This window comes from Antennarius striatus, chromosome 16, assembly GCF_040054535.1.
Source record: "Antennarius striatus isolate MH-2024 chromosome 16, ASM4005453v1, whole genome shotgun sequence".
Classification (NCBI taxonomy): Eukaryota; Metazoa; Chordata; class Actinopteri; order Lophiiformes; family Antennariidae; genus Antennarius; species Antennarius striatus.
Window position 1 is genome coordinate 2171245 of NC_090791.1, and position 12606 is coordinate 2183850.

Consider the following 12606-nt stretch of genomic DNA (forward strand, 5'->3'; position numbering starts at 1 on the left):
TGCGATGTTAAATTTATGAAATCCTGAATAAGTAATAACTGAGAGATTACTACTATACATTCTATATATAGTCATGTATTTTATGGCTGGATAGATGTGTTACTATTTTAATGTAGTAATCTGGGGTAGAATATTTGATCAGCTTTAATTCTAGGAGTCCATAAATCCCTAATGATTCTGCAAACGCTTCCTAGAAGGACGGACGTCGCTCGGCTCTGATTGGAAGTCAAATATAGACGTTGTTGAGATCATCAACAAATAATCAGGTTAAATGGAAAACTAAGCTGGAGATACAATTGTTTTTTCAAGGGTTTAAATAAGATTTTTTTTCTTTGTAAATTAACCTAAAAAAATTATTTAAACTAAACAAGACTTTCAGTTTAATTACATGAAAGACCTTTTTGATCTGACATCGTCAGGCTCCGCCCACCATTGTTCAAATTAAGAGCTAGTCGAGGCGTTTGAGTGGCGTTTATTCTAACCAGTCACTCTAACGCTGAGCGGGCAGATTGAAGCATTAGAAGGGCTAGCTAAAGATTGCCGAACAGACCATCCAATAATACCCCAGCTGCTAGCTTTAGCATCAGGAGGCTCCTTAATCATCATCAGCAGTTAGCAGCTCAGCTACACGGAGTTTAGCTGCGAGTTCAGGCAGAATAATAAAAGACATTAAGGGTAGATTGTGGTTTGACCGGGTTCTTCTGATAAGGTTTGAGGACCTTCACTGATTTGGTTGCGATAACCTCTTGGATAAAATTAATATCCGTTAGAAAAGAATATTACCTTCTCCAGATATTTGCAATAATTTGGAGTCCACTCTTCAACTTAGGCCCTGTTCAGACTAGTCGCCTATATCTGATTTTTAGCCCATCGAGGTTGGTGTTGCATGTCTCGTTTGTAGTCTGAACAGCCTCAAACCACATGAAATCTGATTTTTGCAGGACTGATTGAAACCCCATTCAGGAGGTAGTTTCGTATCGGATATGGACAGATGCGTCTGCAGTCTGAATAGCTCCAAACACTTCGATCGGATATGGCGCACCATGACATCGTATCTGCGACGCAAAGGCATATCGGCTGATAATGTGGGCCAGTCTGAACAGAACCAGAACGCATTTGGGCACTTGCTAAAAACAGTGTGAACAGTCATCCCTAAAAATCAGATATGGAAGGAAATCTGCTATGCGTGCAGTCTGAACGGGGCCTTAAAGTCTAGCCTTCCTGAACATCCACCATGAATTCTTACACACTGTCCAGCGGTCTGCTCCATTAGCCTGCAGGCTCCTCTACAACATCTGAAACTGTTCGCGGCGCCGAAGCCGGCGTGTAGAGCTAATCCTGCCATGCAACCTTATCCTGAACACGCCGAGCATTCCCGTCTAACAACACAACGGTGTAAACATTCCAAAAGCGTCCCCTGGGTGCCGTTCCTGGACCGGCTTCACCCACTTAGCATTCTAACCGGAACCTTTTAAGTCATCCTGAACATCTGAACTCGGATCCGTCCTCAGGGGCGCTTTTGATTAAAAGATCAAATTAAGCGAGCCCATAAAAGAAGCGAGGAAGAGGAAGAGGGGGAAGCTTCAACAGTGTTGCTGTCTACATCCATGACCACACATGATCTTATTTCACACATGACCTTGGATCCATTCTCTTGGCAATCACTCTCGTCCAATGAGGAGTCCACCCCGAAGCCCAATCGCGGTCCAACCAAACACTTACAGAAAGTAAGTGTTTCTGTAAGTGTTTGGTTCATTAACAGTTGTGTGTTTTGCCAACTGGGACCACATCTGAATTTGCTAACGCGAGTCTATCAGAGAACAAGGTGTTCTTGGCGGCGTGAGATCACGCCGACTTAGCAGGTGAGCGTTCCTCACCTGACTCAGGATTATCATTTGGCCAATTAACGCTTGCGTTTAACAGCACAACGCCGATTCTGTTGCGACTGATATGTTCCCCTCATCTCTCTTTCCTTTGCCCCCTTCATCCGATCCAGAATTGCCTCCTGATGGTAAGAGAAATGAATGTTAGCGTATCTCCTGACAAGCAAACACCTTATGCAGAGGAAACAAGCAAACAGATAAAAGAGCAGCTGCTTTTTATCGCCTACATGAGAGGGAGCAGCTTCCTCTTGTTCCGTCGGAGAGGCGACCCCGTTGGGACGTCTTCAGAGGGGATCTGAGGAGTTACTTTATCCCCTGGGGCCAGGCTGTTCCAGGGGACTCCTCCGTTCCCCCGTCATCCATCACAGGGACCCAAATGGTTTATGAAATGTGATGGGAAAGGCATTATGCAAATTTGATGAATTGGTTTACCTTTCAAGAAAGACCGTTGTGGAAATTTAATGCTAAATAACCACAAAAAACGATGCCGGGATTCTTTCCCAGCTGATCAGGAAGTACATATTTCACTGTAAAAAGACTTGGAGGTGAAATGTTGGTTTGCTGTTGCTGTCTGTCCTTTACATTTCTTTGAAGATTTGTTGTGTGACTTGACTTGGTAAAGGTTAGTTCTACCTTTGTCTGGTTGGGAAGTTGAAGATGTTTGTTTTAGTCACCACACTCAAAAACTCTCACAGTGTCCTTGGAATCAGTGACTATTGGCCACTAAAGACTATCCAGGAAGTGGTTTAGTGGTTGGTTGAGGTGGTTGTCAGCGATAGTCTCTTGCTTGACCTCAATTGTGCCGAGGAGACACACCAACACCAACTTCCTGATGAGAAATCAACGTTTTGCAGTAACATACAGTTTTGACCTTGATTTCTTTTGGACCAGGCTGTTAGTCCTTCCTCTTTGATTGATCTATTTAAATTCCCTCACAGATCTTGCGCCAGGTGAGGAAAGTCAGACGTCCGAGCTGAGCGGCCTGTTTGTTCTGAAGCCGTCGAGCACCACAGCGACGAAAGGTCCAGCAAAAAAATGATCCCAACTAAATAAAAGAAGTCGTTCCCTGAATGAATACAGACAGTTAATCTATTTCAATTAAACGTCTTTCGTTGCAGGCAAGGACGTCACGTTCGTGGCTAAAGTCGATTCGTCAACCCTGCCGAGGAAGCCAGTTCTGAAGTGGCTGAAGGGGAAATGGCTGGATCTGGGAAGCAAAGCTGGGAAGCACCTACAGTTCAAGGAGACCTATGACAGGAACACCAAGGTTTGCATCACCATAACCTTCAAAGAGATTAGCAGCTATGCTAACAGACAGCAGACAGAGGCATTCTCCGAAGGGGTGGCTGGGACGTCTTCATCCGCCGGCCGAATCCATCAAACTGTGTCGTCTGTATTCTCCTAGAGTGTTTGTGCGCTGATGTTCATTTAATCCATCGTTCTAACGCATCATCGCCCCGCTCCTCCTGTCAGATCTACACTTACGAGATGAGCATCATCAAAGTGGTGGATGGGGACGCAGGTGGCTACCGCTGCGAGGTCACCTCCAAAGACAAGTGCGATAGCTGCACGTTCGAAGTCACCGTGGAGGGTAGGTCCACAGAAACACAATCACATTATTGTCATCTTCCATCCAGCGTGTCCTCCGTTACTATATAAACGGCTTTGTCAGCCAATAACTCAGCGAGTGCTCCACACATTAGGTCCTATCATTTACTGGCGTGGTGAGGTCATCAGTTCGTTACCCGTCAGCGGCTCAGGCCCGCCGCGTAATGGATTAACCTCAACGGTCGTTCTGCTTCTGTCTTGGTTCCAGCGGTGCAGGAGGAGCAGCAGGACAACATCTTGGAGGCGTTCAAGCGCTCGTGAGTTTCCATGTCGCCCGTCACACATCTCCTCTGCAGATCGCCGCCTCTGGGCGTCGCCTGTGTTCGTCTATCCCACAGTTGTAGCCGACGTTGTGCGAGTCAGACTGTCTGGCATTTCTGTCTTCCTGTCGTGTCTCCACTCCTCCTCCCCCCACCCCCACCGCCTCCACCTGGGGTCCCTCTTGGTTTAACTTCTAATATATTTCATCACGTACCCCGGTGACGGTCTCCAAAGAGACTTCTTCCCGTCTTCTCTCGCCTTTCCCCTCACTTCCTGTCACCGTCTTCTGCAGCATGAAACATATCTCTGTATGCATCCCATGACTGTGCAGCTTCTGTAATGACTTTCCAGCTTTCTCCCCCCCCCCTCCCCGCCTACAGAGTTCTGCACGTTTTTCCGTGTGATCATAAACCAGACGACGCCTTCGCGCTGAGTCACCGTATTAATAATCTGCGTTTAAAAATATAATTTCCTGCCCTCGTTTGAGCACGAAGAAACAGGTACAACGAGATGCTCAACAGGTGAAAAGACAGCATCGTGTTGCGGTTGAGACCGGATGTCAGTGTGCTTATTTACAGAATGCTGATATGGGAGTGCGACCTGGGGAGGGGGGGGGGGATGTGATAAATGAAAAGCAAAAAAAGTTGCTTAAAAGTCAAACATGTTTCTGGGGAGATAATAAATGGTGACACCGGTTCTGTGGTGGTCCTGAGAATCAAGCGTAGACGATCTTGTTTCCTGTTGGATACCCAGGTGTATAAAACAAACGCACACGTACGACCCTCGCTCTGGTTCGGTTAATATTTCTCTTGAATGCGTGTTTCATGTCTAAAATAGCCCAAGCCGTCATCTGCCCCCTCGGGCTTATCAGGATATTCCTTCCCCTTCATGTTGTCTCTTTGCCGACTGGTCGGCCGCCGCCGCCGCCGCCGCCGCTGTGGCTTCAAAGGGAAACAGAAGATATGGTGTCAAACACAAACGGAACGCCGGCGTCTGAGGCTGTTCACCTCGTCGGAGGAACCGCCCACTGAGAGCTTCTCTCTTTCACACATCATAAGGTTCAGTTTATCACGTGCTGTAGCAGCTCAGCTAACATATGCTACGGTAAAGCTACATAAAGGTGAGCGCCAAAGTCAAGGAGCTGCGATCTGGCAGGTGATTTTTATGGGGCGTGATTGGCTGGCGTGATTGGCTGGTGTCACGGCAACACAAGAAGATTATCAGATTACAGTAAATCCTCGCTTGTTTGCGCTTCAAGATTCCCGGCTTCACTACATTGCGGATTTTTAGAAGGTAGTCATGTGATACTGTTCGCACAATGCTATTGGTTGACAGCATCCGGAAATGTGCTGCATTCCGAGACTCACAGAGTGCAAAGCACTTCCGTGTTATTTGCGGGTGGTCCTGGAACGCGTCAACCGCGAGTTACGAGAGATCGCTGTATATCCATGAGTTTACGGTGAAACATCGTGTTTGAAGATCATTGAAGATCGCGTTGTTGAGCTGAAAGGGAAGTGACAAAATAAAAGTCAAGTCAAGAAATCGGGTTTCATTTATCCTTCAAAACCGACGTTATTTCCCGTTGTGTGTGCAGAGAAGCACTCTAGGTACTCCTTTGCCATTGGCCGTTGTCTTTCTGGTGCTTTCAAGGGCAACTTTTGGCTGCCCTCAGTTCATTACTGTTGCTTTGGCTCGCGACGCGTCAAAATCAGCGTGAGGCTCACAGTTGAGGCATTTCCGAGGAGATTTTCTCAGCTTGTTAGCGGCACGTTAGGGTTAGCGTCAAGATGACGGAATTCTGAGTCGTGGTGCATTTGTTTACCGCTTCTACATCCGCATCAGTTTGTGTCACTGTCACGACCCAACGTTGGCCGTTGAGCTCTCGCTTCACGGCGTGCGACTAGACGGAGCTTTCATGCAGCTTGGGCTTTGAAATGTTCAATTCACATGAAATGTTTCTGATATCAGGCTAATGTGAGGGATGAGCCCTTCGCTCTCAATGCACATGCTCGCGCCATGAAAGAGTGCTCATTATAGTAATCCCCTGATCCCCATTTTCATGTGTACTCCACTTCAATTGCTGCACCACAACAGTATTAGCGAGACGGTGTCTATTCCCGATGAACTTTAGCGTAGATTTACTGGAGAAAAGAAAAAAAAAGTAAGAACAACATCCTTCAGCGCTCTTCTTCCATCGTTTGTTTTCTGATGCTGGTGAAGCCATCAAGACTCTCTCACCGGAGTGAGTCGGAATCTACCAATCGTGGCAGAAGTGGACGCCAAGCATTGTTTTCATGCTCACCCAACCATTCGCTCATCCCGTAAATGAGAGCGTTTTCAGCCCGGGAGAATTTACTCCCATCTGGATGACAAGGACAGCATGGACGGATGTTATCCTTGGATGAACCGCTCATCCATAGGACGGACATGATGGCCCCGGAATGGCTTTGGATTTATTAGTATTTATCTAGGTGGCTGAGGGGTTCAATGAGCCTCGGCCGCGGCGGGGGAAAACACACACTCCTCATTGTAATGGAGCCGCCACAAGCGTTCACAACAAGCATTCTGGTCTGCGGGCATTTATTGGCTCGTGCCATGCTCAAGAGGGTGACCGATGACTCAAGACCATGTGAATCTTTTCTCATTACCCGCAAACGTAGATGTTAGAGGTAATAAATGATTAATGCGGTGCATCATGTCCACATTTTCTCACTCCATCAGGTTGTCAACATACAATCGCTGAGTCTCCAACGTATTTCCGTTAACTATATATCGCCGATTTATTTATTTTTTGTGTGTGTGTGTGTGCTCATCATCTAGAGCTCTGCAGTATGTTTTTTGCTCATCCTATTGTTACATCTATCTGAACACTGCATGAAATGAAAGGCATGCTTCCACTGCAGGCACTAATTCATTAGAAGTCTAATGTGTGCTCATGCATTTGCTCATATTGTCGTCGCTGGATTTATAATCGTCACATAATTTCTGTGTGTATTTATAGTCCTGTGTAATGGGGCATAAAAGGGAATGCATTACTGAACATATTCCCCTATTTCTCCACTATTCCCTCCTTCATAAAACGTGGTTGTAATCAAAGATAATCCCCTGGAATGTCTTTTATTTTAATACCAGTGGAGATGCGGGTGAAGATGCTGGTGACCTGGATTTTAGCGCCCTGCTCAAGAAAAGGTAAAGTCATCTATATCCTGGGTTGTAAATTCGGTCGCCTTGAGTTTGATCCTGTTCTCAAATCGTGTTCAGGGAGAAGAAACAAGAGGAGGTCAAAGAGGAGGTGGATGTGTGGGAGATCTTGAAGGCGGCCAAGCCATGCGACTACGAGAAGATTGCCTTCGAGTACGGCATCACGGACCTGAGGGGGATGCTGAAGAGGCTGAAGGCGATGAAGAAGGTTGAGCCCAAGAAGAGTGATGGTGAGGGGTGAGGGAATAGACAGAGGGGGAGGCTCAGAAGAGTAGCGGGCTGTAAATACCGGCAGCGTCTAGAGTCCTAAGGGAACGATTTATATACTGGGACAACGGGTGGAGCGTCTGTTAGCGTCTACTTCCTCCTGGGTGACACGTAATGGTTTATGTTCCTGGGGAACGGTTCTAACGGGACTCTTTCCCAACAGCGTTCCTGAGGAAGTTGGACCCGGCCTACTCGGTGGACAAGGGCAAGAAGATCCAGCTCACAGTGGAGGTGGCCAACCCTGACGTCCAGGTCAAGTGGTTCAAGAATGGACAGGAAATCAAGCCGTCAGCCAAGTGAGCAAAGTAACATCGTTCAGGGCGTAGCCATCGCGGCCAAGTGGGTAAGGTTTGACTCGGATAGAAGTCTTCGTTTGGATGAAAAGAAGCAACCTTCATAAATCCGTTGCTGCCTTCATGACACCTTTTTCTTTTGTCATCAACTTTGTCCAAAGTCACTGCCCTGTGTTCATCAGACTGGTCTTACATCTAAAATAACCTCCTACTCCATTTCTGCATCTATTTCCTCCTCATGTCTGGAGATTCCAAACATCAATAGTCTCGTGACACAAATTACTCATCGGAATATTTTCTTGCCTCACAAAAGCCGGCTGTTAGCAGCAATGTTCGTCTCGCACGTGGGTGATCTACAGTTTCAAGATAGTCTCTTTCTAAATCGATCACGGCCTCCTCGTCGGACTTCACCCAAACGTGGGCCGATGCTGGAAACCCAGCGGGATCATCCGAAACATTCGCCCTGCATGGAGACGATTGAGATACCCTGACGCAGGAGCCGTGACGTGGGTCTGTGACTAACAGCTGATATAAATGACGGTTTTCAGGCTCTTCAACCCGCTGAGATCTCTTCAGCGTCTGAGCTGCTCTCCTCTCGACTCCCTTTCTCCTCCTCCTTCAAAGGCTCCTCGTGGCGTTTCATTGAAGAGGCTACAGCTGTTGCAAGTGGTATTTTTTCAATGGCTCCACCATCTGCCCCGTTGAGGAGCTTCATGCTGTTGATTGAAAGTTAGGCAATCCTCTTCCTGTTTTGATTAAGACAGTTACTACCGGAGTGGGGGGCTTTTTTTTTTTTTTTTTTGCCCTGAATGAAGCCTCCCAGGAGGTTCTTCCAGGCTGAGCCCTGTGACCATTGAGCGCTAATGAATCACATGTTTTACGGTACAAAATTGGAGCCATTGGGGAGGAAAAAAGGGACAGCCTGACGCAACCGGGGTCTTTTATATCAACCGCGACTAAGATACGGAGCTAAAAGCAAACTAAAGCTGCGCTCATGCAGGATAAGATACGGACAAGGAACAACGTCGTACGTGATTTATCTAAAACGGGTTTAGCGACTTCAAAGCGATAGAACAGATTAGTTAGTCCAAGAACTTCAGCCTGAGGACGGGAGAAGATGCAACGCAAAGTTACTTCCTTAAAAAGTTGTGGTACTCCGGAAAACATGGAATACAGTTTTGCTCTAGAATTAGACGTTGGGTTACTGGCAGCTAGTTCTGTGTTCTGCTGTGAACATTTGTAACCATGGCGATATTTTTCCTTGACGTTTAGCGTTAGTGTTGAGGTCACCGCGTTTGTGCGACCGTGTGAACGCACACACGCAAAGCGGCGAATAGTAGCGATCCGACATGGAAGCCTTCATTCATTATTGTTCCCCTTTATTCACCTCCCTGCCCCCGTTTGTCCCCCCACCCCACAATGTCCAGGTATTTGTTTGAGAGCGTGGGCAACAAGCGGAAACTCACCATCAACAAGTGCAACCTGTCTGATGACGCGGCGTACGAGTGCGTGGTCGGCGAGGAGAAGTGCTTCACGGAGCTTTTTGTCAAAGGTGTGTGAGTCACTGTCTTTGGAGGAAGCCTTGTCTCAGGGTTTTTCTTTTCTTTTTTTTTGCTCTCTTTAGTAAACGCTGTCATCTGAGATCTGAGAGCCCTGTCAGCTCCATTCCCATCATGCATCTGTGTTTATCATCTGTTTATTTCAGCGCTTTCTTACCGCAGAACAGCAAAACGCTCCGTCGTCTGCTCGATTTAACCGTTTAAAGCGTCGTGATGTCACATCCGCCGAGCTTGTTTTTTGTTTCGCTGGTGATTCACGCGTCCGTTCCCTTTCAGGTTAAAGTTTTGTTGTGATATGCGATGCTACCTGTGACATCATCGGCACTCATATCTCAAATGTCTGCTGGTTTTGTGAGAGCTTGAGGGGTTTTAATGGATCCAAAGCTTTACTCGGTGGAGTCGCTGCCGCCCATGCATGTTTTACAATTTCGCATTTCCCATGCAGGGGGGTAAGCTCTACAGTGTGTGTTTGTGTGTGTGTGTGTGTGTGTGTGTGTGTGTGTGTGTGTATAATAAAATCATTCATGTTGCTGTTTGCTAACATTCTCAGGAGGTTTGTCTTCATGACTCAAATCCCAAACTGGCCGTTCACACCAGAAAAACCCAGACAGGATAAACATTTATAAAAAATGCCCTTAACTGTTTCTGTCGATACAAACGCATCAGAATCAGAATTCTTTATCGATCCCTCACCCCGAAGAAAAAAGTTCTGCTAAAGAATGAAGCTCATGGTTTCTGCCGTGACGTCGGCTCAGAGACTCTCTGGTCTCTCCGGTTGAGGCTGAGGGAACTGAGACGTCCGGAGGGCGAATGGATGGTGAAGGTGACAAATAGCAGAGGCTAGCAGAGCATTGAGCATCTCGCCATGTGGTTACGCAACGTGACGCCCATCGCCTCGGGAGACTGGCAGGAGCTCCGCCTCCGTCAGACGGGGTGTGTTGGGTGGAATTCATTAGGACTTCAAGAGTCAATCCTCGTCTTCTCGAGCAAAGAGAAAGAAAAGGGTTCGAACACACATTTTGAGAACTCGCCCATCGACAGCAGCGTACAAAGATACCCGATGATGTTACGGTCATGTTAGCGACTCTGTTTTTCATCTCCAGAACCTCCGATCACCATCACCAAGCTGCTGGACGACGTCCACACCGTGGTGGGCGAGAAGGTGGAGTTCGAGGTGGAGGTATCCGAGGAGGGGGCCAACGTCAAATGGTGAGTGGGAGAGCCCGTTGGTGGAGCCAAGTCATTCCTGTCAGGATTACACATGGGACCAAATTCCCAAAAGGTGGTTGTAGGGGTGGGTATATGGGAGGCGGAGCCTATCGGTATCACGAACGCGTCGATCCAGCTGAAACGATCTCGATCTCGTGGGATTTTTCAGCCTTGGCGAGTGCCAGTCTGGTTTGGAGCAAAGTTACTGCGTAGGAACAAAAAAACATCCCAGAAAACAAGTCTAACGCAACTTGTCGACAAAACCGAGGCAGTAGATTACTCATCATTAATATTTTCAGTAGCGCCATGCCAAACATTTGATTGTGCGACTATATTGCCATGACTTGGCCAGATGTTTCCTCTCAGACTTTCTTTAGAGACTTTATTCCTCACAATAACAAAGTTGGGCAGTTGTCCAAGGAGTCAGGATCTGCGGTAGTTTACTGGGTAAAATTTAACGTATGTAGAAGCTTAATTAAGAAGTTTTATTAAATAAAGTTTTGTTCGAAAAAACTTTTATTTTTTTTATAGCAATATTCCTTCAGAACTAGAAGATTCTGCCATCACTGCAAAACGCCGCCTCCGAAGGCCAAAAGCACATCCTAGGAAACGCTCACCTCGCCGTAGAAACGAGCGGCGGCCTTGAGATCCGTGAATGCTCCATCCACGTAGAACATTACAGGCGTGTCACCCGGTTCTTCCTCGATGAAGCATGTCTATGTGTTTTCCTCCTCAGGATGAAGGACGGCGTTGAGCTGAACAGAGAGACGGCGGGCTCAAAGTACCGCTTCAAGAAGGACGGGAAGAGACACGTTCTGATCATAAACGAAGCCACGAAGGAGGACGTCGGGATGTATCACGTTTTCACCAACGGCGGAGAGTCGAAAGCCGAACTGGAGGTTGAAGGTTTGACGTGAAAACACAAACTTAAATTCTATATAACAGGAAAAATTCCCATGTCTATGAGGAAACACCTGCTCTCCGTTCAAACTAACGGCGGCTACATCATAGAAAACAAGCTAGTGGATGAAGTTAGCGCCGACATCGCTGTTCAATCAGGAACTTAAATAAAATTTCACATCAGCACACGTTGATGTTTTGCGTCCTGACAGGCATGAAAGCCAATAAATCAGTCACGTCAGAATTAATATTACTTCACGACTTGGTTCATCACTGGTCATCACGCTTGTTTTCCTCCACACCTCGAAATCGGCGGCGGTGGCGGCGATCAAAAAAATTCAGTCTACGCAATCGGCGGCTGTTTTAAACAGAGCAACACCACATCAACCAATCAATCAACTTTAATTTATATAGCGCTTAATCACATCATACATTTCAAAGCACTTTAACAGACAGAGAAACCCAACAGAACCCTCCAGAACAAGCATGAGAGACAGCGACGGGGAAAAACTCCCTCATTGAGGAAGAAACTCTGGGCAGGACCCAAACTCTGGAGGGTGGAGCCAGACTCTGGAAGGTGGGGTCAGACTCTGGAAGATGGGGTCAGACTCTGGAGGGCGGGGCCAGACTCTGGAGGGCGGGGCCAGACTCTGGAGGGCGGGACCGGACTCTGGAGGGCGGGGCCAGACTCTGGAGGGGATGTACCATTAGCCTGCTAGCTAGGCAGTTATCATTATAAATGTTATTTTAAAGAGTAAAGGACTAAATCACATCTAAAGGATTATGATTAAAGGTTTGTTGCTAATATTTAATGAATGGATAGTTACCACCTTCCTGTCTGCAAGGCTACAGTCAACAGGAAGTTGGCTTACTAGCGGGGATTAAGCTAACTAGACTCATGATTGTTAAAAAAAAAAGCATTCTAATGTCTAACTTGTGCAGATTGAACACAAAACTTTATTAGTCTTGTCAGGAGGAGTCGGTTCCCTTTAGCTAACTGTTGGTATCCTTTCTTCTAAGCTAAGCTAACCGTTTTCTCCCAAGGGATTTATCTTGAAACTATTATTTCCTGCATTGTACTGACCCTTCTGGTGTCTGCTTCAGATAAAGAGCTGCAGGTTCTCCAGAGCATAGCCGACCTCACGGTGAAATCTGCTGAGCAGGCCGTGTTCAAGTGTGAAGTGTCTGACGAGAAGGTGACGGGGAAGTGGTTCAAGGACGGCGTCGAAGTCCAACCCAGCGACCGCATCAAAATAACGCACATCGGAAGGTATTATGGGATTACTGTTGGTCCACTAGCGCTTCACACCCTAGAGATGTGCATCTCATAATGGGTGTCTTCATTTTTGCCTTATTTAATATTCTCCTGTGTCGGAGGTTATGGTCTCTACACGCTTGCACACATTCAGTCTTTCCCAAAGCGAG

The 12606-nt window shown here is 47.0% G+C and overlaps 1 protein-coding gene across 1 annotated transcript in view; it reads left to right on the forward strand.

Moving 5' to 3' along the window:
* The window catches only part of mybpc2a (myosin binding protein Ca), a 36836-nt gene that overhangs the window by 13851 nt on the left and 10379 nt on the right, over nt 1-12606 (forward strand). Inside the window, exons 3-13 of the mRNA XM_068336312.1 lie at nt 2822-2905; nt 3002-3150; nt 3357-3474; nt 3700-3748; nt 6885-6941; nt 7014-7183; nt 7384-7516; nt 8941-9065; nt 10176-10281; nt 11018-11187; nt 12286-12451. Coding sequence (XP_068192413.1) covers nt 2822-2905; nt 3002-3150; nt 3357-3474; nt 3700-3748; nt 6885-6941; nt 7014-7183; nt 7384-7516; nt 8941-9065; nt 10176-10281; nt 11018-11187; nt 12286-12451 — 1327 coding nt within the window. The remainder of the gene's footprint in view (nt 1-2821; nt 2906-3001; nt 3151-3356; nt 3475-3699; nt 3749-6884; nt 6942-7013; nt 7184-7383; nt 7517-8940; nt 9066-10175; nt 10282-11017; nt 11188-12285; nt 12452-12606) is intronic.